The sequence below is a fragment of the Momordica charantia genome (genome assembly GCF_013281855.1).
Source record: "Momordica charantia cultivar OHB3-1 chromosome 3 unlocalized genomic scaffold, Mcharantia_2.0 BLBB01000003.1, whole genome shotgun sequence".
Classification (NCBI taxonomy): Eukaryota; Viridiplantae; Streptophyta; class Magnoliopsida; order Cucurbitales; family Cucurbitaceae; genus Momordica; species Momordica charantia.
Window position 1 is genome coordinate 13,760,143 of NW_028275161.1, and position 23,903 is coordinate 13,784,045.

General features: G+C 37.3%; 3 protein-coding genes across 7 annotated transcripts in view; 2 read left to right on the top strand and 1 right to left on the bottom strand.

Moving 5' to 3' along the window:
* The window catches only part of LOC148212429 (uncharacterized), a 7,139-nt gene extending 3,762 nt beyond the window's left edge, over nucleotides 1-3,377 (top strand). The window contains exon 2 of the mRNA XM_088121583.1: nucleotides 40-3,377. Within this exon, the coding sequence (XP_087977709.1) occupies nucleotides 40-730 (691 nt within the window). The 3' untranslated portion in view covers nucleotides 731-3,377. The remainder of the gene's footprint in view (nucleotides 1-39) is intronic.
* On the top strand, nucleotides 3,291-7,286 carry GTF2H2 (general transcription factor II H2). The gene is made up of 4 exons (XM_022302238.2): nucleotides 3,291-3,575; nucleotides 4,200-4,661; nucleotides 4,895-5,270; nucleotides 6,662-7,286. Exons 1-4 carry the CDS (start codon nucleotides 3,291-3,293, stop codon nucleotides 6,811-6,813), a joined length of 1,275 nt encoding a protein of 424 aa, XP_022157930.1. The 3' UTR covers nucleotides 6,814-7,286.
* A 237-nt stretch (nucleotides 7,287-7,523) lies between these two features.
* On the bottom strand, nucleotides 7,524-23,338 carry SIZ1 (DNA-binding protein with MIZ/SP-RING zinc finger, PHD-finger and SAP domain-containing protein). 5 transcript variants are annotated; one of them, XM_088121576.1, is made up of 18 exons: nucleotides 23,104-23,338; nucleotides 22,851-22,970; nucleotides 21,298-21,378; nucleotides 18,597-18,639; nucleotides 18,052-18,124; nucleotides 17,654-17,816; nucleotides 17,419-17,549; nucleotides 16,415-16,489; nucleotides 14,717-14,804; nucleotides 14,565-14,640; nucleotides 14,240-14,313; nucleotides 14,037-14,144; nucleotides 12,760-12,924; nucleotides 10,374-10,478; nucleotides 10,224-10,304; nucleotides 8,947-10,150; nucleotides 7,878-8,194; nucleotides 7,524-7,798 (listed from the first exon to the last, which is right to left on the bottom strand). In XM_088121576.1, the coding sequence occupies exons 2-17, from the start codon at nucleotides 22,872-22,874 to the stop codon at nucleotides 8,181-8,183; spliced, it is 2,505 nt and encodes an 834-aa protein (XP_087977702.1). In that variant the 5' UTR covers nucleotides 22,875-22,970; nucleotides 23,104-23,338; the 3' UTR covers nucleotides 7,524-7,798; nucleotides 7,878-8,180. The 5 variants fall into 5 exon arrangements, with proteins under 5 accessions (XP_087977702.1, XP_022157929.1, XP_087977703.1 ...); XM_022302237.2 differs by having other exon boundaries at nucleotides 7,878-8,225; nucleotides 23,104-23,334; XM_088121577.1 differs by lacking the exon at nucleotides 23,104-23,338 and adding an exon at nucleotides 22,719-22,735 and having other exon boundaries at nucleotides 7,878-8,225; nucleotides 22,851-22,976.
* Between the last annotated feature and the right edge of the window lie 565 nt (nucleotides 23,339-23,903).

Here is a 23,903-nt window from a genome sequence, read left to right on the forward strand (position 1 = left end):
CTTACTTAGTCATCATATATCTTGTTCAATTTGTTGCAGGTGCACAATGGACCATCAGTTGAGGATTAAGGAGAATGACCGCTTTCCGGCTCAAGCTACCAGCATGTCTCACTTGAGCAATGTCAACAGGCTTATCAAGGATAAACTCACAGCAGACCAACTAGATATGTTCCGTAGAAGAACAATATTTGGTCGATTTGTCGACTTGGAGATGATGTTCTGCAGTGGTGTAATTCATCACTTTCTGTCAAGGGAGGTTGCTGGGAGCAGTGACGACAGCATGAGTTTCTTAATTGGTGGCAACGTGTTGACATTCTCGAAGGATCAATTCATGCTTATAACGGGATTGTGGCGGCTGCCCGGTAAGGTGGTTCAGAAAAAGATTGGAAAGAATAGGTTGCAGAGGAAGTACTTCAACAATGAAGCCTCCATGCTGCTCGAAGATTTTGTGGAGGTTTACAAGCAGACTGATTTCGAGGACGACGAGGACGCCGTTAAAGTGACATTAATTTTGTACACGGAGCTTGTGATGATGGGAAAGAGCAAGAGCAAGTCGAAGGTTGACATCGACTTGTACAACCAAGTCGATGACTTGGACTACTTCAACCATTTGGACTGGGGTTCTGACATCCGGCACACCGCCCCTTCTATCATATTTATTCTGGCCCTTCGACATAACCTACGTAATAAAAATTATAAATATACGGATGTGAACAAGAAATTCAGATAATACAATACAATAACCCTTACCTTTGTTAGCCTCTTCATAAACTTCTTTATGTCCTTTATGTCAGTCGTCATGCCCGTCAGAGTTGTCTCAATGGCCGTCACTTTGTCGCCGAGCCTCCGCAGCTCCTGACTCCACTTATGCTTCGACTTCTTCTTCTTCTTCTCCGTCCCTTTCTGTGGCAACAATTGATCTTGTCCTCCATCGGTCCCAATAATATCTTCTGTTACATGATCAACCACTGGGGAAGCATCCTTTGCTACATCATCGAGCTCAACTGGATCCCCAACATCACCAGTAACGGGAGACTTCTGAGCGGTGGAAGTAGTAGCCAGTGGTTCTGTAGCAAGTTCTGTGGGTGCAGGAGGTCCGACAGGGGCCACTGGTGGATGCATAACGCGAGCCATGTGCTGTCGTTCGACATCAGTCGCCTCCAAACGAACTACAACCTTCGATTGTATAACACAAATAGTTAGGTCAATTTTAATATTAAATACTAAAAACAATAAGAACATGTTGTAAGTAGATGAGGAATAGCATCATCATTCAGCCTCAATGCTACTCGAGTCGACAAGGTTGATATTGTATCGTATGCCCAAACCTGCAGTCACGTCAAGTTAGACTCTACGGTATTTCACAGGTACATAAATATATAATAAATTACATTTAAATTTCACTAACCTGAAAAGCGTATGGAAACCCATACAAGCTATACGTCTCAACATGGCTCGAGTCCATAGCGACCTTCTGTTTGTACGCCTCGACCTTGTCTTTCAGAACGTTCTTCAAGCTCCAGAGAGTCCTTTCAAAAATCATTGAACTCCGTCATAATTACAGAAAACTTCCCACCGATCCACAATCCCAAGGAGGCTCGTGTCCATTTTCTGCTTCCTTTCCTTGCCCATCATGGCAAGCTCTATGTAGTACACTATAGCAATCTTCACAGCGTCCTCGTCATTTTCGAATGTGTGTTCTAAAAAAATTTTCTCCAACTCCGAACACTTCACACTCGCCTTGTCTTGAAAATACAGAATTCTAAGTCTTCGGTTATGAACATCCTCGTCTACCCTATTCATGGTGTGTCTAAGACCGGTTATTAGGTCGAACTCCCGCTTCCCAAAAGAGACCATATTCCCGAATAAGTTAAAGCTAATGAGGTCGTCTCTAGGTTCCTACACCTCTCTAAGCAACAGGTGATGGAGCAATGGACCGTTAAATACAACGTTCATCCCTAAAATCGGACCAAAACATGTTTGACTAAACATGTCTAACTGAGAAGGAGTTAACCTAGCCTTAAGACGATAAGAGGTTTTCCCTACGTGAGCGAGATTTGACAGCGCGGCCGGGAACCAGTCATCTTGGTTGATCTTAAGTGTCATATCCATGTCTCCTGTAACAAAACAAAACAATATTGCTTAGAAACGGACCGGGTTGAAGCCTGGGATGGAATCCAGAAAGTCGAAGTACAAGATACCTTCTTTCTGGATTCTATCTCGGGCCTCGTCCCCGTCCATTTTGAACCGGGATGAGTCCCAAGATGGATTCCAGACCATACCATTTCGGTCTTCATCCCGGGTCTATTTCGAATCGGGATGAGGCCCGAGATGGAATCCAGAAGGAATTCTGGAATGGACTTTCTGGGTTTCATCCCGGTCCTAAATCCATCGGGCTTAAAGCCGAGATGGAACCCTGAAAGTCAAAAATTAAAACAAAACAATGGAAGCAACAATAAATCAAACTTCATAATAACCTTGGCTACTTCAGATAGAGCCGAAGGTTGAAATCATTCACACCCACGCAAAGAACGAAGAAAAAAAAAGGTAGAAAATCATTCACAATAAGATCGCGAGTTCGAAAGAAAAAATACCTCAATTAGGGAAGGGGGAAAGCTCTGATAGAGACGAAGTGAGGGAGACGAAGAAGAAACGACGGAGATGAACTTTCTGGTTGTGAGGGAGAGATCGGGATGAAGACTGGGATGGACAACGAGATAGTGAATGAGGGAGGGGAAGGACCGAGACAGGGAGGGAAAGGAGGGGAGGGCTGGGTTTGATTTCTTTTTTTAAATTGAGGGTAACTTGGTAATTTTACAAAGCAAAATAAGGGGAGGGGTTAGAAATCTGAGGTGGAGGGGTCATAAATAGGTAAAAATCAAAATGGAGTTAAAAGTCAAAAGTGATTATTGGAAGGGGTCAAAAATCCCAATTTCCCTAAAATCCGATCATTTTGGTAGAAAAAATTTGATACTAAAACACACTATTTGAAATCACTCAAGTCAAAAGTGTTCTTGCATTATTACATTACAACAATCAACGCCGAATCAAGACCAATTTTTTTCCTAAGCCCTCCATCTGCAGTCGGCAGCCGGCAGCGGCGGCGAACCAACTACCACCGATCTCACTTCTCTTCTCTTTACTCTCAAATCCCAAATCCCAATCCAAGCCAAACCAAATAAACCCAACTGAAAACTGTTACTCCCTCAACTGGGGTCGATCAATTTGATCTACTTTCAAAACCCTCGAGCATAGATTCTGGGAAAGCCCCTCATCCGCCGGAAAAAAACATGAACAATGGCGAAGGTAGTCGATTGAATGGGGAAGCCGATGAAGAAGACGATGACGACGACGGCAATGGCGGACTCGCTGCGTGGGAGAGGACTTATGCGGATGATAGGTCGTGGGAAGCCCTGCAAGAGGACGAGTCTGGCCTCCTCCGCCCCATCGATAATAAGGCCATTTACCATGCCCAGTATCGAAGGCGTCTCCGCTCCCTCTCTTCCATTGCTACCACTGCTCGAATTCAGAAGGGTCTTATCCGCTATCTCTATATCGTCATTGACTTCTCCAGGGTATTCTATTTGATTCATTAAGTTCCGTTCCTTGGCTTCTACTCATGTTCTTAACAAAAGGGGTTTGTTGTAATCTCATTGTATCTCTGCTGAAATACTTTTCATGGCATATCATCAAACTTGATTAGTAAATTAGTTTGCAGTATGTTTCAAAAGGTATGGTGAAGTATCTCCACAGTTGTTCCATTGAGGATGTTCAGTGCATTCAATCTGTCTACTATGCAGTGAGTGAAAGATAAAACTAAGTCTTTTGATTCTTTTTGTAATAGTGGCTCGGCTTCTCGGTGGTGGTGGTGCCGTAGAAACAGGAAATTCTTTTGTAATTATAGCCTCTCCTTGATTATGCAAGGTTGAAGAGCTATTCTCTTTTAGTTTTGGGTTTTTGGGAAGGGGCCTTCTCGTCCCGTCCCTGTTTTGTTTGGTTCTTGTGTTCAATGAAAGCGTTTCTTATCCCAAAAAAAAAATTATATATATATATATTTATATATGTATATGCTACCCTGAGTTATGTTAAGGCTTTAGAGGATATAGGGACTGTGGAGAGAGTGAGATTCTAATGGATGTTAATGGAATGAAGGTTTTCCTTTTCTGTTTCTCTTATTCTGTTTATCCCACCATGTGCAGGCAGCAGCAGAAATGGATTTTCGACCAAGTCGAATGGCAGTGGTGGCGAAACATGTAGAGGCATTTGTGAGGGAATTCTTTGACCAGAATCCACTCAGTCAGATTGGTTTGGTGACAATAAAAGATGGAGTTGCTCATTGCCTCACGGATCTTGGTGGCAGTCCTGAGTCCCATGTTAAAGCTTTAATGGGCAAATTGGAATGCTCTGGTGAAGCATCCCTGCAGAATGGTCTGGATCTTGTTTGCGGCTATCTGAATCAAATTCCATCATATGGTCACAGAGAAGTCTTAATCTTATATTCTGCTCTTAATTCCTGTGATCCTGGGGATATAATGGAGACTATTCAGAAATGCAAAACATCTAAAATAAGGTGTTCAGTAATTGGTCTTACTGCGGAAATTTTTATATGCAGACATCTCTGCCAGGAAACTGGTGGTTCATACTCTATCGCACTGGATGAGGTGAGTTGAATCGAATGTGTGGATTTCCCAGTGATAAATAGAAATGGCTAGTTTTTTAGCAGTTGACCAGCTAATAGAACCAACCTTAGCTTAGGAAGCTTATTGGTAAACACAGTTATGAAACAGAAGTTCAAAACAAAGTGAAATTACTATAGCAAGATTCCATTTGTAGCTTTTATATTTGGAAGTTTGCTTTCCCAAATCTTAGTGACATGCTTGCCTTTTGTGTACAGTCCCACTTCAAAGAGTTGCTATTGGAGCATGCTCCGCCACCCCCAGCAATAGCAGACTCTGCAATGCCTAATTTGATCAAGATGGGCTTTCCACAAAGAGCTGCAGAGAGTTCCATTGCAATTTGTTCCTGTCACAAGGAAGCTAAAGTTGGAGGGGGCTACACTTGTCCTCGATGCAAAGCACGAGTTTGTGAGCTGCCGACTGAGTGTCGAATTTGTGGATTGACACTGATCTCCTCGCCCCATTTGGCTCGGTCATATCATCATCTCTTTCCAATTATACCATTTGATGAGGTCTCTGACAAAGTACTTAACGATCCACGACATCGACTACCAAAAGTTTGCTTTGGCTGCCAAGAAAGCCTGATGAACTCTGGTAAGAAATCAAATAAACATGATATTTGTAAGCTTTCAATTGAAATTTTATTTTTATGGCAATTATTGTCTTCCAATGATATAATATGCATGTTGAGAAGGAGAACATCTTGTGTCATAGATGTCGTAATATTCAGTGAAGTGGAAATTAGATTACTGCTCAGTTGAAGGAGAGAACATTTTGTGTCATCTGAATTAAGTAGAAATTTTTATGAAATGTTGAGTAAATGCATAACCAATTGCTGGTGACATAGAGACAGTTTTCAAGAAGACCTTCTATTTTTTAATATATGCTTTCCATCTATTAGATTGAATATTTTTTAATTAGATGCTATCCTTAATTTACTTGATTTGACTCTTTTTTTTTTTTAATGGGAAACAAAGCTTTCAGTGAGAAATATGAAAGAAACAATAAGGCATACAAAAAACCAGCCCAGGAGTACAAACTTCAAACGGACTTGAATCCCAAGTAATAAAACCTAGAAAATTGATTACAAAAAGGTTTAGTAATTGAGGCCTATTAACATTTATTAAATCTAACAACTTCCCACACCTCTTCCCCAGACTTCTCCACCCCTTTAAAAATTCTACCATTCTTCTCAAGTCATAAACCCCACAAGATGACAAAATAACAAGTCTGCCAAATACTCTCCCGTTATCACAAAAAGGAGGAAAATGGAGAACCTCCTCTGTCGTAAAACAACAATTCCTATTATGCACCCACAAGATTTCAAAAGCCAAAGCAAAGCAACTCCATAAAGCTTGAGCAAAGTAAAAGTAATGCCCTGTGATCTTTGATTCCTAAACCAAGGAACGTTATGTATGAGAAATTTCCTAGTTAACTATTCTTGTTTTGGACATCCTTCAATGGGCAATCTTCCTGATTTCAGCTTATTGCTAAAGGCTCTCTTCTCAATTACAGCTCAAGAGACAAACTCCTAGTTTAGTTTCCTTTGTCATTCACTTGCAACATTTGTAGTAATTAAGCTCAGCACCAGTACTGCAATCTGTGTAAACAGGCACGGGGAGTTAAGTTGTTAGCTTTGCAAATGATCTTTTTTCTGTGTTTATTACTTTTCATATGTGATAATGTTTAAGGCATAGAAGCATCTGGAACTTATGCCTGCGAGATGCAAGTATAAATTTTATTTGAAGTTTTGGCAACGGTAAAAAAATGCATGATTTCTTCCTTCATATGTAGTTTGCTGATGCATCCAACTTTCACCTTGCATTCTCAATACTTATTGTCAACTTGAGTATAACTCAATTGGTTAAAGCATATATCAGCGATCAAAAGGTCGACATGTTGAACTCAAAACATATGTATGTATATATATATATATTGCATTGCATACTCATTCAAATGCACGTTCTCTTTCTTTTTCGTTTTAGGCACAGGTAACAGCCAAGGCATTCGTGTTTCTTGCCCAAAGTGCAAACAACACTTCTGTCTTGATTGTGATATTTATATTCACGAGAGCTTGCACAATTGCCCTGGCTGTGAAAGTTTCAGGCGTCCCAAATCAGCGGCTTCCAATGAATAAACGTCCAGTTGGATACAACCGCATGACCTTCCAAAATCCAAACACAATATTCATTGATCATGATGATGATCTGTTCATTTGGGTAAAAATGCAGTTATGAGCTGCTTCGTACCAGCTGTGTTTAGTTTTATGCATGACTTGCAATGATGATGATCACATTGGTTATGTTGAGGTTGTCTTTCGAGTTTCGACAGCTCCTCAGACCGACTTCATAGAGATGCAAAGCCCGTGCATGCGACTTTTTCACTTGATGCCATTGTTGGGATTGGCTTAACATTCATTGAGACAGAAGGAAAAAGCTCCACCCTCCCCAAGCTGCTGGGTGACAAATTTCCAATAGTAAGCTTTACTTAGACTGTACCCAAAGTTGTCTACTATTTCATGCAGTTTTGTAGGAACTTGGTATCAATTATCTTGTTTTCATATTCTTTTAGTTAAGTTATTAAAAGAGCCCATGCCAAAACTTCCTACCACAGTGTGCGGTCGATTGAGTCGAATCATTTACAGTGTCTGCTACCAACAATAAATATTTACAAGTACTACCATACTGTAAATGTGGTTATTAATCATCTAGCTTTTCAATATAATCATATTGACTCATAACGTGGGGTGAAAATGGTAAAAATGGACTCAACTTTTTCAAGGAAACAAGTCTAAAAACTAGCTATACAGTGAAATCCCTAAATGAGTTATATAGGCCATGATGAATGTATTTGAAGTTGTGGGTACTGAAAATGTTGCAACCACTGATTAATTTACCAAAACACATCTGGAAAGGTTAGGCCAATTAAACATGAAACTTTCTTTGTGGTGTAAAATTAATTTCTATAAATAAACTAAATCTCAATCAAAGATATTTACAGCTATTTGCTCTCATGGTAGAGGAAAATTTTGTTGTATTACATGACGGACGGCTACCCAATTCAAGTGACCACATCTCTCTGTACAGTTCTACCCGCACTGGCACATAAGTCATCCGACCAACCTGTCCATCACAAATCACATTAGGACTATGGGGTCAGCCTCAGGCTCATTCATAATAAGAGTGAACAGAGATCCCTTACCTATTTCCAAAACGACTGGCCAGATTCCCTTCGCTAGCTTTGTTCCGCAATGATGCCTTGCTTACGAGCACAATGAGTGTCACCCACAAAATATAGAACATGCACTTCGAAGACGAGATGGACCAAAATGAATATGTACGGTCTTGTCAATCCCCAGAAAAATTCTAATGAGAGCAGCAATAATTCTTGGTCACCTAAGGTCCGAAGCCTACTCTGACTCAGAGTCTATAGAAAGGAAGAGCCGCGGTCTGACAGATCTTTTCTGGCGAGGGAAGGAGAAAGGACTATCTGATCTTTGCCTACTTACTTTCTCAGGTCTGACATCATTCATTCCAAGAAGCAGAGAAGCTGATTCGAGGATATGGTTAGCCTCAAAATAAATAATAAAATAGCAGTTCTGAATAAAGGCAGATGCATAAACGAGAGAAGCTGGAACTGAGTTTTTTTTTTAGAACCATGATTTCATTGATGTAATGAAATGTAAGAAATGGGAGGAAAGCCTCCACAGAAGCTAATGGGGGTTGCGAAAAGGTACTCTACAGAGTATAATTTCAGAAATCATTAGGGCATTGTCCGTTTTATAGGGCAAATAATTGACGTATATGGGACATCATGAAAAATGGCCGGTTAAAGAAATGCATAAAATAATTGTAGCCATTGGGTATGCTTATGCCTATGTGATTAGTTAGTTTCTCACTCTTGCAGCTTTACCATCTTTCAAGATGTAAAATTCTTATTATTAGATCTCTATCTCTAATCTCTAATTACTACAAAGAATGATAAATAAATTATCAACTCTATTAAAATTGACAGAATATCCAAAAGAAAATGATTATAGACTGGGAAAAGGTGCAAAAAGAAGGAAAGAAAAAACTTTTCACGGACATAGTGAAACTACAAAGCATTAGTTAGGAACAAGATGGAAAATAGAACACTTTGCGGCTAAAACATTTCCATGTCTAGAAAAGATTCATTCAAAGCAATGCATCTTCCTCAGATCTGCCAACCATCATTGAATTTAACGAATCCTCACAACACAACAGGAGAGGGAAAACAGAAAATAACTAACCTGTATCAGCCAATGAACTGATTTCGCCTCCTGTTGATGAAATATGCTGTCTTGAATTTAATCCCTTGGAGGTTGTGGACTCCCCATTGCTACCACCTGCATCACCCCCTAGCCTGAGAGAGATCCAATCTTCAGTATGGACCCCATTTGATACATCAGCCTCATCTCTGAAATCAGACTGCATAGGTGCATCTGAAGGCCTTGTAGGAAGAAATATTTGCAGAGATGGATCATCAGGAAAAGCCAAGGGATTATCAACCAAGCTGTCATTCCCGTCACCATCAGTACGACCAATTGAAGAACCTGGAACGAGAGAAGTGGGACTCATAGCTGCCTCTGGGTTCACTGCATAGCCATTCATGGTGGAACAATTCATGGAATTATGCTGCAAGTCAACTAGAGCATCTGATACATCTGCATTGGTGCCAAACAATTGGAACCCTGCACCTCCTTGGGTTCCAGGAGGTAATTGCCAAACTGGCATTCCAAATTCATCATCATGGGCATTAAAAAGGCCCAAGCATGAATTTTCAGTAGATAATAGAGTTGGATCTTCAGGATATGCATCTGTGATTCCAGGAGGTGGCATGGAGAAAGGAACCTCACCTGCATCTGTATGGTTGCTCTGATATACAGTTCCGACCTCTACTATGTCATTTTCTTCATCTGAATCACTTAGAACAATGACTTCACCTACTGGAGCAATAGGATTTAGTTCTGTAAATGCATACGCTGAGTCAACATGCAAGGACAGAGAATCCATCTCAATATTATTGGTAGAGAAATCAAAGTTTACACAGCCATCCTGGTTTACACTTGGATCTTCACCATCTCTGCTGCCAGTGGCACTGCTGCTCATTGGGATAATCTTCTGGTCATGGCTCCCATAATTCTCCGGTAGTCTACTACCAGAAGTGAAAGTATTGATATCTTCAGGTCTGCTGACTTCCCAAAACCCATTACTATTCTTCCTGATGCCAAGTTTCAGGCCACGATCTGATCCACCTTCCTGCTTTATCTGCTTCAATGCTTCTTCCATCTTTGGTTTAACTTCCTCATTAGGAATACACAAAGTGCCATCAGGAGAGTGCCACAGGCAAAGATCACCAAGATCCCTGCGCTCACTTTCAGTTTTTGACCTCACACGCCAGGACCCGTCAGGCTTAACATCAATTTCTGTAACATCTTCTCCACAATGTCGCATCTGTAAAACCATAATATGAAATGATTAAATCAATTTCAGATAAAAGGTAGATGAAGAATGCATAAGGAAGTACCATAGATGCAATATGGTTGAAATAAGGATCTACAATAACATTCTCCAGCGCATAGTTCTTCAGACAGATAGGGCACTGCCACTGCAGTAAAAATACAAACAGTCAAATATGAGAACAAGATTTGCATAAGAAGTTAATATAGCAACTTGCCTTCCTTGAACGTTGATTCAATTCTACAAACACTTCAAGATCAAAGCAGCCCATGTGAGCACAAGGTTTAAACCGTCCAGCAATCTTCATCCTTGAACCACTCATCTAGAGCATAGAAGCACACAAAGAAATAATACAGGTTAATATCAATAAATAATTTCTGCAACACAAGAGTGTGCAATTCTCCAAAAGATGCAATAACTTTCTTGCTGAAAATTGAGTTTGAACACTAGCTTTACCATCTTTCCTTGATTACACAGTATTGAAGCTAATTCTTGCCACAATATTCCTAACAAAATATTTCTGTGAAAGTGGATATGCATGATTGCATTTTTTGGAAAGAAAGGAATAATCGTCTTTGAGGACACTTCTTTTTGAAGACACTTCGACATTGGTGGATTCTTTTTGTGTGAATATAAAGCATGTTGCTTCGTGGTGGGTTACATCCTGCGGGAAGTTTTTTTGTAATTAGTCTTCATTTGATTATACAAAATTGGAAAGCTTTGATTGTATAGCGCTTGGGGAGGGTTTTCTCTACCCTCTACCTCTAGGTTGTCTCTTTGCGGGAGTTTTCTCCCTTTCTCATTACACCGTTTTCTCTGTTTCTTATCAAAAAAAAAAATGATTGCATTTTCATCAACAAAACCCACTAAAATCCTATCGAAAGAAATAAAACCCAATAAACTTTTTTCCAGTAGAAAGCCCATTAGAATACAACAAATTACAAGCTGATAAGTACACTATCTAAGCATTTATACTCACTTCAGTTTGACACCACAATTTAACCGGTGACACCATCTGATCAAAGTTAGTCACTGTAACATCCTCTTGTTGTGAAATTATCAACTAACTCAAATAATGAGGACGAAGGGACTTCTTAAGCTCACACTGAGCACACAACTTAGACCTTGCAACTTCAGTATTATCTAATATGTCGAATATCAAAGCTATGAGGAAGGTAGCCTCAGATATATCAACTTTCTTCAGATCTTCCATATTTCCAAATGGAGGAAATTCATGGTTAGGGCCCTCTGCTCATCACTCCAAAAAGCTCTTGGCATTCCATTATTAAGCTTAAAGATGCTAACACTAACAGAGTTGAATTTGCAGTTGAAAATGGTGGATACACAAGCTTTTGGAATGATATTTGATGGGAAATGCCCCTCTTCATGTTTTCCCAATGTTATGTTCTCTTCTGGGCGAAAAAGGATGTACCATTAAAAAAGCTTGGAACCTCTCCTCTCATATGGAATTTCAATTTTCAAGAAATTTTAGCAAACTAAAAAACTCGAGCGACTTTCCTTCAAAAGCATGTCCTCCAACTTCTTTATCAATAGGAATGATAAGATTCTTGGGAGATTTTTGGGGACTTAGCAAGTATGCACTCTTCTACCTGGTGCTTGCATCACAAAGATTTTTGTAATTTTAGCCTGACACAAATTTTTTTTTTTTTTGGGAAAAGAAACTATTTCATTATGAAATATGAGTACAAATTTTAGCTTGACACAAATTTAAGCCAATTAGAAGTCCCTTTTGTAATCCTTTGGCTTATTGGGGATAGATCGTCTCCTTTTCTACATCCATCCTTTTTTTTCTTATGAATTGTTTCTTATGAATAAAAATTAAAATTAAAAAAAAAAGAAATAGAAAAAGAAATGATAAGTGGTCATGGTTAATAAACTCTACAGGTTTTAACCAGTAGATCATTGTTAAATTATCTGGCACACCACTCTCCCAGTTGAAATCAGCAGCCTTCTAATGGTTGGTTTCTCTTAGGGTCATCATTTCAAGGAGAAAAAGGATTGTGGTTCAATGTATTTGAGCTTTCTTCTGGAATACATGGCTTGGAAGAAAAGAATAATTTAACAATTAGGAAAAAAAACTTTTTTCCTTGGGATAATCTTCTGGTTTTTTTTTTTGTAACTATGGTCTTCTTTTGATTTTACAGGATTGGAAAGCCGTGATTGTATAGTTCCTAGGGAAGAGTTTTCTCTACCCTCTACCTTTAGACTGATCTCTTTTTCGGACTTTGCTTCCCTGAATATTCTCTCTTTGATTCTTACCAAAAATAAAAAAGAACTTTGTTGTTCTTACTTGGTGCAGATTTATACTATTGCTCCTCCTAATAATGATAGTCTAACTTCTCTTAATGCACACTAGAAGAGTTTTTTGTAATCTTCTTTTTGGGTTTGGCTTTCCACCCCCTTCGGTTCTTATCAATGAAAAGTGTTTCCCGTTTCAAAAGAGGAAAAAGAATCAACAACAAGCATAATCCAGAGAGGATCGTGAAACACTTCTCCTCCCCCTTTTCTCACAAATATCTCAAATGAGAAGCATAATGCATTATAGGAGACTAATAAATTTCAGTACATGGCATGAGACTTACAGGGCAACGTAGATTAACCCCAAAAAAGTCTGCAACAACCTCCAAATCACTGTCACTATCATCAGCATTATCTGCAGTGTTCCCACCACCAATGCAACGGCAAACACGAGCAAGAGCATCTTGAAAACATTCACCATCTGACTCCTTAGGAATCATGCTTAGAATCTGGAGAAGAAAAAACACAGGTAAACCACCAACAACAACCAACTTGTTACGTTTCTGAGAAAACAAAAGATGGAGGAAATACTTGTGATAGACGTAAAAAATAGAAATGTAAAATAATACAAATTTGTGCACTTTGCAACATGTCCCACTTTTTTTTAAGATTAAACAAGTACAAGTCCAACATTTTTATAATGTGGGAAAAGCCTCCAACCTTCTTGCTGCACTTATATTTCCAGCCATCTCCCTCTCTGTCTTTCATGCACCCAATTTCAATCTACCTCTCACAATTTACACGCATAACATTTTCCTCTGTTATAATTTATTGGACGGTACTTTAAAATTTTTCCCTCCTATCTCTAGTATTTATTTTAATTTTCTCTTTTTCACAAATTTATTATCAAATTTTTTATTTGATTATAAAGACAAACAATAATAACATTGTAATTTTACTCCATATTCTCTCTTTTTTAAAGAAAAGTAAAAAGAATACTTATTTAGATTTGACCTAAAAAATATTGATATTGATCCTATTTATCATGTATATATGTAAACTTCATAAATTTATACCAATTTTTATCCCTCCCCTTCCTCCCCTCTTTCTATAACACACATTATACTTCAATAATAAATGACTTGTAATTATATAACTATACATATATCTACTAATATTTATGGATATAAATATCAAAATCAATGGATTATAGCCTGCTTGAGCAACTGTACATTTCATAGTTCAGATATTTTTACAAGTTTCCCCAACACTGCTATTGACATTTCCATAAAATCAACCTCTTAATGCTTGACAACACTCCTTGAATATAATGCCCAAAAAGCTTATCCCTCAAGATAATCTCTAGCACCACTTTCCTAGAGCGACATTCTTATAAATATGGTCTCAAATGCCTAAACCGCCACCAGGTTCAGGCTTAGTGACCACATCCCCACATGCATAGCCTTCAACACCATCCACCCCCAAGTCATTTCCACTAGAAAAGTGTACTGCTTCTTATTACAAATATGGCTTAAAAATATAAAAGGTGCTCCAAAGTGACATCCTAAGAATCCAAAACCTTGGCAGACATTTAACAGCTATGATACCCAGAAAAGGTTACCTGTTGAACAGTGCGCCGTTTCACAATTCGAACCCCTAAACAAAAGGTACGGGAATCACATCCAGTTAATGCTATCTTATTCATTCCATCTTTCGTGAATGGTGTGATCTGACATGACAAAAGTCAGAAAGATAGGTGGTGTTAGAGAATAAAATTGTTCCACAAGAGTACACGAAAAAATACAATTTAGCATGACAGCTTACAATTGGGCCATCATCACGACCATTAGCCCCCAAAAGTTGAGAGCCTGGCCTGTTAATTGCACGAACAGCCAAACCTGTGAAGCCATAAAAATTTGTTCCTCAGGACTAATAAACTGTCCTACTGCATAGTAGGAATCCTCAATCATACATGCATACTGCAACAATGACTTTATCAAGAATTAAATTCAGACTGACTTAGTTACCAACTTACAAATATGATAGATAAATATGGTCTCGAAACTGGTAATTATCATATGATACATATAGGGGCAATTTTTTTTTATAAGAAACCAAGCTTTCATAAAGGGATGAATTAATAACATACCATTAATTTGTAAATCTGCATACTGAGGCCATTGCATCCTGAATGGAACCTTATCATTCAAAAGCATACACCAGGCCTAGCATAACAAAGACATCCTTAGTTCAAGACATCTATGAGTTTACAGGGACAGAATCACCATACGATGCACCAACCTGAACATCGTATTCCTGTTTAGAAAGCAAGTCCTTATCTGCTCTTGTGAGTTGAAATGTTCTCTCCACACTCTGCATTGGATTCGTACTACAAATTTGTGCAAGAAGGCCCATCATGAAAAATACAGAAAATCATTTTGTATATGATATGGAATGTGAGGAAGACTGCAATATTAAAACTCATATATAAATGCCGGTGTACCACATACATGGGTGGGTCATACCTCTAAGAACTGAAAGCGATCCTAAACAAACAATAGTTTAGACAATATTTACTAATATCAGCAGTCAAGAGTATATCTCCGGAGATCAGAAGCAGCTTCTTTGTGTGCTCTTTCTCTATATTTTAGCAATTAGTTTTAGTTGGTATGCTTTCTTGTAATACTCCTAAAGGTAGTTCTCTCTACCTTAATTCCAAGAGAGCGACGTCATCACCAGTTCTCTCTACCTTAATACTGTCAATAATATATACAGTCCAAAACTAAAGGGGTCGGAAGAAACTTGTACAAATTGGAAGGAATACAGATAGGAAGGGGGAACTTCCTTTTTGGAGGATCAAAAGCCAGATTTCATTAACATAAATGAAAGTAAAAAAGAGAGGAGAAAACCCTAACACAAAGGAGCCGACAACCAAAAAAAACAATTACAGGCCATGCAAATATGGAAGTGTTTGGAATAAGCAGTCAAAAGAAGCATCATAGACAAATAGATCCCCTCCCTGCTAGTATTTCAAGAACTGCCTAAAACTACCACTGTCTTGTAAGTTAAGGTTACCTGGCCATGCAAATATATGACCAAAGAGAACTTACAAGTCAAGTATTTCATTTTCCCAAAAAGGAAACATTCTATTAACAATTTAAAGTAGAAGAAATATAGAAGGATAAATCATACGTATCCTCTCAAAGCTAAAAGAGATAGTAAACTCACTTTTCAGTTCGCCTAAATCATAAAACAAGAATGGTTATGTAAGGTATCTCCTTACAATATGATATTCAAAAACATTCAACACAAAACAAACTTACAGCCCTGAGGCAATCCAGAGTTTCCCAGCCGTTCGAGAGGGCTGGAGCTCTCCTTCCTAAGTCAAAGACTTACAGAATGACAAAATATATCCAAAACAAGCTAAACCTCTATCTTATAACCAACCTACCCGTACAGCCCCTTTCCTAACTGTTATTTGGGGGTGAATTTCCCTCTCTACCCCTCCTTACATAGGTATTTACAATGGGAGGTCTCACATGTACTACAAAAATCTTATAGATAAACCAGGTATCCGATTTATTGCCAAGAAAACTGCTTCCATCAGGGATCAGATGGATTAAACAAAAAAGAGAAAGCACCTAGTTCACGTGCAGATCAGAAATTGCTCGTTTCAGTAATAGAGATAATCATTTTCAGAATTGATTCTTCATCCATCCGTTTAAATGGCTTCTAACTCTTAAAATGTGAATATAATCGTCCATACTTTCTTTTCAAAAATATACAAAAATGGAGAGGATAGCCTCAAACCATGGCTAAGTGAAGTTAAAAGAAAGAGCTCCAAATATCAGATATTGAATAATTACTAAGTCAACACTAAGAAGCACCAACAGAAATTCATTATCATTTACACTTTTAAAGCTAAAAATTGTATTCATACAGGGTTTTTGTGGATGATACAGAAAATATTGAATCGGAAGTCAATAAATTTGAACTCACCCATCTGTTGGAATGTTTGTGGAGGTAGTCATCAGCTTTACGGGTAACAGAGGATGTGCAACTGAAACCCAAAAACTGTATTAAAAAAATGTTAGAAAATACACCTTTAAAGGAGTAAACAAAACAACATTAGTTAATTAATTGCTCATAGAAAATTGAATGAATCAATCTGGGCAACAAAATCTTAATTCAAGTTGACGTGCATCAAACTAAAATCAAAAGAATACCCATCCAAAGAACTTGAAATTTATTTGTTAATTAAGATAATTCAAAAGATTATCAAATTCATCAAAAGAAAGATTTTGTGTTGTGAGCAAATACATATTTTTCGTATCATTCCAAAAAAAGGGACGATACTTAAGGTGGATGTGTAAAAGCTATTATCTCTTTTCAGCCACTAACTTGATATATAAAAGTGAATAATATAATATATCAACAAAAGCTGCAAGGGGTTGTGAACCTCTTTCTTAGACATAGTCGGTAGAATAAGATATGTCAACAAAATTTCCTGCGTGCACAATTAAGCCACAGGTCCTACTTGGCATTTGCTCTAGACTTCTTCAACTTTTTTTATAATTGCTTTCAGTTAATATAAAGGTTACTGTAAACTGATTAAATCTTAATTAGGCTGTTTATGTATACTCGGTCCTTCATCAGTGACAGTATTTTAATATTTTATCAATACATTAATCTGCTTTCAGTACAGCCAGTTTGTTTGTAAAACACAAGCTAGTAATACTTTTTTTTCTCTAAGTAGGGACTAGGGAGGCACCAAATAAGCCCAAATGAACCAGACCATGAGCGACGATGCTTTCAAGCAAATACTATACTTCACTGCCCTCAAGTGCACAGACCCATAAAAACGTCCACATGGGAAGGACAAAATAAATGAGAAAATAATTATTGCGACTGATTATAAAACACATTCAAACTTGCATTAGCACCCCCTAATTCCATAAATAAGAAGCCTATAGACTAAATGGAAAACAAAGGTAGATACATACGGGTCAGCACGAGTGAGTCGACAGATCTCACAAAAGAAGGGGTCAGGTAATGGTGGATTGGCTTCCGTGGGTTTCTCAGGAATGACAACACAGCTAATGTGCTGCCACACATGACATCGTGGATCCTCACACTGCCAAAAATAAAAGGGCTGGTAAACAAAGGGAACCGATGCTTCAAGGCAGATGGAACCATGAAAGGAAGAAAAATGTATAAAAGGAATAGTTCTAGTTATACCTTAATCATTGATTCTGTTTGTAAAGCATTTCCACAAAGACACCGAACCTTTGTATCTAATTGCAAAGAATCATCTGTTTCCCCTTTAACCTGAACGTTACTACTATCTGAGGCACCTTGACCCTTAGAAGCTAAATCCGTGGCCCCAGAAACCTGCATCTTTCTGCATAAGAAAATAATCCACGTAAGAAGATAAAAACAAAGAAAAGATGACAATAAGCATGAGGTATAAAAGAATGAGAAAAAGAGAGAGCACTCATTGAAATGATTACAAGAAACACTACAATATATGATATACTTAATAAATAGAGATGTGTGAATCATTATTGAATGAAAAGAGGAAAATTTGTCAACAAGAACCAACTCCTTGAAAAAAAATATAACACCAGAAGACAAACCTATACGTGTCATCAACTAGTTTAGCCACCTGATCCTTTCCAACAGCACTTTTCTTTGCCCACATTTTTGAAACTGAAACAAAGAATTGCAACAGATATCCATTACACAAAACAGACAAGTCTTATCGAGGCTATAAGATAATTAAAACTTATGTTTAAGGACGTAAAATGATGGGGTTATTAAACCAACCAACAACCTCAGTGCCAAATACCAGAAGACACCAAAGAATTTTTTGTTTAAGTTGACCAAAAGAATCAACATCGGGAGCTAGACACTTATATACCAAACCTTACCAACCAACTGGGTCTTCCCTTAGACCGAGTCCCTCAACCAAGAAATTCAATATGAAGCAATCAACAAAAGAGCATCGCATATATTTAAGAGCTTTAGCAGATTCCAACAAAAGAATTATGAAACATAAGTCCAAATGTCCAATGTATTAAAATTTCATCATGGATAAAGGGAACCTTATAGTTATCAATTGTACAGCCTAAATAAGGTTATGAAGAAGAATATTATTAACATTTAACATTCAAAATCTTACCTTGTTCATCAGAAAGAATCGCTAGTATCCGCTCAACAAGGTCCTACAGAAATAACTCAGAAAATCAGGTAAAAACACATCTTATATTGCAACTTGTAATTCATAAGAAGGAATAAGAAAGAATAGATATCAATTCGCAACTCAACTTGATAAGCATTGAATCAAATTTTGATTGAACTTTTCTAGCCTTTCCTCTTTGGCAAGAAATATTTCCAGTAAGAAAAGTCAGTGTGCAAAAGAGAGGAGGGATATCAAATTCTTCCTAAAGCCAAGGAGTTACAAAAGGAATTTCAGTTTCCCATTGGCTTGTAAACCTAAACCTCACAAACCTTCCCCCAATTCTTAATGAAAGTGTGAAGACCATAATTATCAAGCAAGAAATTTTCATTTTTGAATGGCAGTGGCCAAGAAAAAATGTGAGGTGACCCAAAGTATTTCTTTCCTTCCTGATGTCCCAGTACGAGCATATTTGGTGAACCAAGCATTGGATATAAGAAAACCATCAATGAAAATAGAAACAGGTTGCTCTCTCGTATTGGACCTCCATTATTTTAGTTCAATAGGGGGTTGGGGGACTCGAACATCTGATCTTTAGGAATGTAAATAATGTCTAGACCAATTGAGTTGAGCATATCAGACCTCCATTTGACAGGGTAATATCATTGAGAGAGCTCTAGGACAAGATTGTAAAAGTTTTTCATAATTTTTGTACTAGCTTCCTTCAACATTTTCTTCCTTTTCATATTATCAATGAGAAGTTTTTTTTCTTGTTCAAAAAAAATAATTTAAAAAAAACACAATTTTTCATTGATAAAATGAAAAATTACAACGACAGTTACTACAACTTACAAAGAAAAAACCCAACTAATAGCCAACGATTCAAAAGTATCTAAAACCACCCACCATAAGACCATTAAAGATCAAAACAGACCATAAAACCTTTGAGCTTAGAATAGAAATCAACTAAAAATTCAATCCCAAGGACTTCAATCAACCACATCTAAAGCTGCTTAATAGTGAAAATTTAACAAAAAGAACTTTTAAGCACCTCTTGGACACCACTTCTCGTATAAAAACCCCCTAGCCATTGGATAAGAAAACATCGACGATACAAATAGGCTTCTCATAAGCCCATCTAAGTACGTTTAAGTCCCCACCAATACAATGATAACTGTTACAAATGCCAAATAAGTCATACAGCTCTTGCCACAACTCCCTTCTCCCAAAAGTAGAAATTGAGCCACTAACATCCAAAACCCGTGGAAGAATTGTCCTCCAAAGTAATCTTCAACAACAAAGAAAACTCCTCAAGGAACACCACCAAACTCAAAAAAGATGCTTCTCCCACAAAGCAACAATAACACCACAAGAACAGCACCAACCAACAGAATAAAGGTCCAACAACTTTCAGTTCTTTTAATAAAAGAAATAAAGGAGAGATTAGATATACAGAAAGTAGAGTGTTCATAACAAATCTATTTTTGAAGTATGAAAAAGATGCAACACTATGATAAACCAATGAAAGAAGAATGATGTTATATTTAAAATATAGATAAATAATCGTAAAAATGTTTTTTGAATAATATTAGAATGAAATTATCTTCATGAAACTTTGTGCTTGGTAGATAATGCTTATATTTTAGATTATAGATTTGGTGATTTCTCATCGTCCACTTTTCTATCTTCCCTCCCACACTGTAGCATAGAAAGTTGAACAACTGGTCTATGGCCTACAACTACATCCTTGATTACTTTTCAGGCAAAAGGGATTCATTGTCCTCAAAGTACATAATTACACCTTTCTTGATGAAGCATTCGTGAATTTCAGCTTTGCTGTTCATTAGGAGTATAAATTCATCAAAGAACATGACTTGGACTGCAAAATAAAGGGAATCCAAGATGAACAAGTTAATTTTTGCTGCCACGAACCCAAAATAGTTTTTTTGGACTTTCATAATAGCTTCCATACACTCAGTTCAATTCAAGAGTTTATGGCACAACGAACGAAACCCTCACATGAATCCCCATATGGATTGCACAACCTCCAAATTCCACCAGTTCAAAGGAAGATTATGAAATTTTAATCCAGCCTCCGAGGTCGGGAATAACAGAGATTCGCTAAAGGACCCCTTGATCCCATAATACAAAAGCCCTCTAAGAATACACAGCCCCTACTTGCCAAAAGGCTTCTCCTTTCTGATTCCAAGTGGCAACCTAAACGAGCTCACTATCTGGTTGGTATGCCTAATGATAGTCTGAAAAAAGTTCTTCCTAGGCTCATTCCATAATATCTAAAAATTTCATTTGCATTTTCCTATCATGCACCTCACATAACATTATATACTATTATTTTTTTTGTTAAGTGGCCCCTAGACTCCAGCAAAAATGAAATATGTTCATGTAGCACACAGAACAAGGAGTATAAAAGACAAAAAGAAAACCATCATCAGAAGTTCTTAAATGAAAGTACTATTATCTAAATACACCACTGCAGGATTTGAATCAAACAAGTTCAAGAATGATGCTGAAAACAACAATTAGGGCCCTTTCTTGTAACAGCTTGCTTTTTGTCTTTTGGCCCCTTGTATTGGTCTTGGCCCTCTTTGACTTTTCCTTTTTGTACTATCATTTCTCTCAACAAGAGAGTTTCTTATCAGAAAACAATAATTAGAAAATAAAAGTCAACATTCAGACGATTCACCTGCTTCTTTCCTTGCTTTGAAAGACCTAGTTGAGTGAGAATATCCTTGAGCTCTTTTATTCGAAAATAAGCCAACTTATCCTATAAGTGAAAATCCAAAATCACAAGCAAAAGTCATATCAGTAGCATTGAAATTTCTCCATAAAAGTCAGAATCATCTACTAAAATCAGCAGCGAGGCAAGAAACAGATATACTCTGTCTAACCACCATTTATGACTTGACGACTAGAATCCCAATCAATTATTAACATCAATTCCATGGAGTTTCTAAAATGACGAATAATAAAGTTTTGAATTCAATAAGAAGATAAACCAACAGGAAACTAAAACAATGAATGAAAGTTTTGGACAACTAAGACTACATAAAAATAGAAGGAACAATCAATCTATTAATTACAGCAAGAGAGTACAATTCATCTTCTTAGACTGAAATACTAAATGTTACAGTATATTGCACTAACAAGAAACTAATTAAAGCATAAAATACATCATAGTTAACATACAAGACAAACAGAAGGAACTCTAATTCATTTCCTGAATAGAAATGCATTTATAAAACATATCAGAGGCAATGCTACAGAAAAAATCAAATTTCATGATAGACAAGTATGAATACCAGCATCCTCTTCTTAAATAATATGTGATAATCAATCTAAGGATCGCTTCTCAAAAAAAAAGAAACAATGAGACAGCATGGAAAGACTTCATCCACTTTTAGAGATTTGTTGTAACACATATTTGATACTTATGCTATACATGATCAAACAGTCATTCCGGATGAGCTGTATTCTGTTTAAGTTGAAAACTATACTTCTTTTCTTCTCAATTTTGCAATCCTACACTGCATAGAAACATAAAACGACCCGACACGATGATGTAAACAAATTAGTTAAATAATTTGATGATATGGTACTACAACTACTTAATCAAACTACAGAAAATCATTGGTAAATACTCTATTGGTCAAAATTCTGCTACATTTTGTTTTTTTCCTTTTTAAACAAATTTCGGCTACCTTTCTGCTATTTCTTAGTTCGAAACTTAAGGATATCATCTAATGAACAATATTTTATAGTTTGAAATTTATATTTGATAGTCAAGAACTAGTTCGACAGTAATCTATAAAAGTTGGATCCAGGGAGCTTGAAAGACATGACCACTCAAAAGGCTGGCTACTTGAACGAATTCAAGGGGATTTTAACAGTGTTCGACTATCGCATTTAACATCGAGAGTGGATTCCAAAAAATGTAACAGACAAACTTCAAGTTAAACTTGTGATAACCTGATATCAATCAAAGCAAACAGAGAAGAAAGAACCAAAGCTGAAGTATATTATTTCCAGAGAGAAACTAAACTAGGGGAGCAAACCCCCATATGAACAAAACCACACGGCATTTCGCAAGTCAAAATCCACATTAACCTTCTATCAACAAAATCCTGGAGCAAGTGAAAAGGCAAATGAGTAACCCCAAATTCACAAAAACAAGCCACCACGAAGACTACAACATGCATTGAAACAACACAAATTGAACTAAAAAACATTAACAAGTACCTTGCAACTAGCAACCAAGTCCATCCCTGCCAAGTAAACCGCAAAATCCCTAACGATGGTGTGGCAAAAATAAGATTTTAACACCAACCCAACACACACCACCGACGCATGGTCCTCAAACTGCAATTGATCTCATCAAAACAGCGACAAATAAGAAAACAAAAAGGGAAAAAATGAGATTCCCAAACAAAATCAAGCAGAATTGATCAACAGAACAGGCCCCCAATTCAACAGATGGCGTGGAATTAATTACCTGGAGGGAAATTGGATTTCGGCGAACTGGAAGAAGGAATTGAAAGCGGTAAATTGATGAACAGGAGGCTCCGGTAGCCCACGCCGACTTCCCACTCGACGCTGTCCTCTAGCGCTAGTGTTTCTTTTTGACCGAAACCCCAACCAGAACCAATCCCCTCCAATTACAAAGTTCGGACCTATCGCCGATTATCCATTCCGGTTTTGGACGGAGAACATGTCCGGGCTGCGCTACGGTGTACTCGTGTGTAATTTTCCCACTCGTGCCTTTTCTTTTTTCCATTTTTTCTTTTTTCCCTTTTTCCCATTTTTGACGGCCCAGATTTAAGGACGGCGCAGAGAATAATTTGTCCTGATTCTGCCACCTCATCCCCTTCCGTAGAGGTTGCGCCCACGATATTTCCGCGAAAATCACATCAAAAAACCAGTCGGGCAGACATTTTCTAGTCAAATAATCTTATTTTCTTTTAAGTAAAAAATAAAGCAAAAGAAATAGCAAAATCAATTTTTGACAGGTAAGCTACAAGTTTAATCTATGTTTTGATCAATTCAGCTATAATTGATATCTATCTCTAATTAATAAGTTTTGAGTTCGATCTTAATTTCTACATATTGTACTAAAAATAATAATAATCTAAATAAAATGATAATTTGAGTAAAGAATTTGGATGGACGGAGGAAAAAAGAGAGACCCAAAAGAAAAATAATGAAATTATTAAGAGAGATAAATGAAGTTTTTTTAGGGAGAAAAAAATTACTTTGAGAAAAATATAATTTATAAAGATTGAGATCAAATATTTG

What these genes read in the sequence shown, in the direction of transcription:
- SIZ1 (XM_022302237.2), bottom strand. Translation starts at nt 22,874, where the DNA reads ATGGACTTGGTTGCTAGTTGCAAG. An exon ending in AAACAGAATCAATGATTAAG is followed by an intron (nt 17,550 to 17,653) that starts GTATAACTAGAA and finishes TATTTTTGGCAG; the next exon opens with TGTGAGGATCCACGATGTCA. An exon ending in AACGGCGCACTGTTCAACAG is followed by an intron (nt 12,925 to 14,036) that starts GTAACCTTTTCT and finishes TTTCTTCTCCAG; the next exon opens with ATTCTAAGCATGATTCCTAA.
- GTF2H2 (XM_022302238.2), top strand. Translation starts at nt 3,291, where the DNA reads ATGAACAATGGCGAAGGTAGTCGATTGAATGGGGAAGCCGATGAAGAA. An exon ending in TCGTCATTGACTTCTCCAGG is followed by an intron (nt 3,576 to 4,199) that starts GTATTCTATTTG and finishes CACCATGTGCAG; the next exon opens with GCAGCAGCAGAAATGGATTT. An exon ending in ACTCTATCGCACTGGATGAG is followed by an intron (nt 4,662 to 4,894) that starts GTGAGTTGAATC and finishes TTTTGTGTACAG; the next exon opens with TCCCACTTCAAAGAGTTGCT.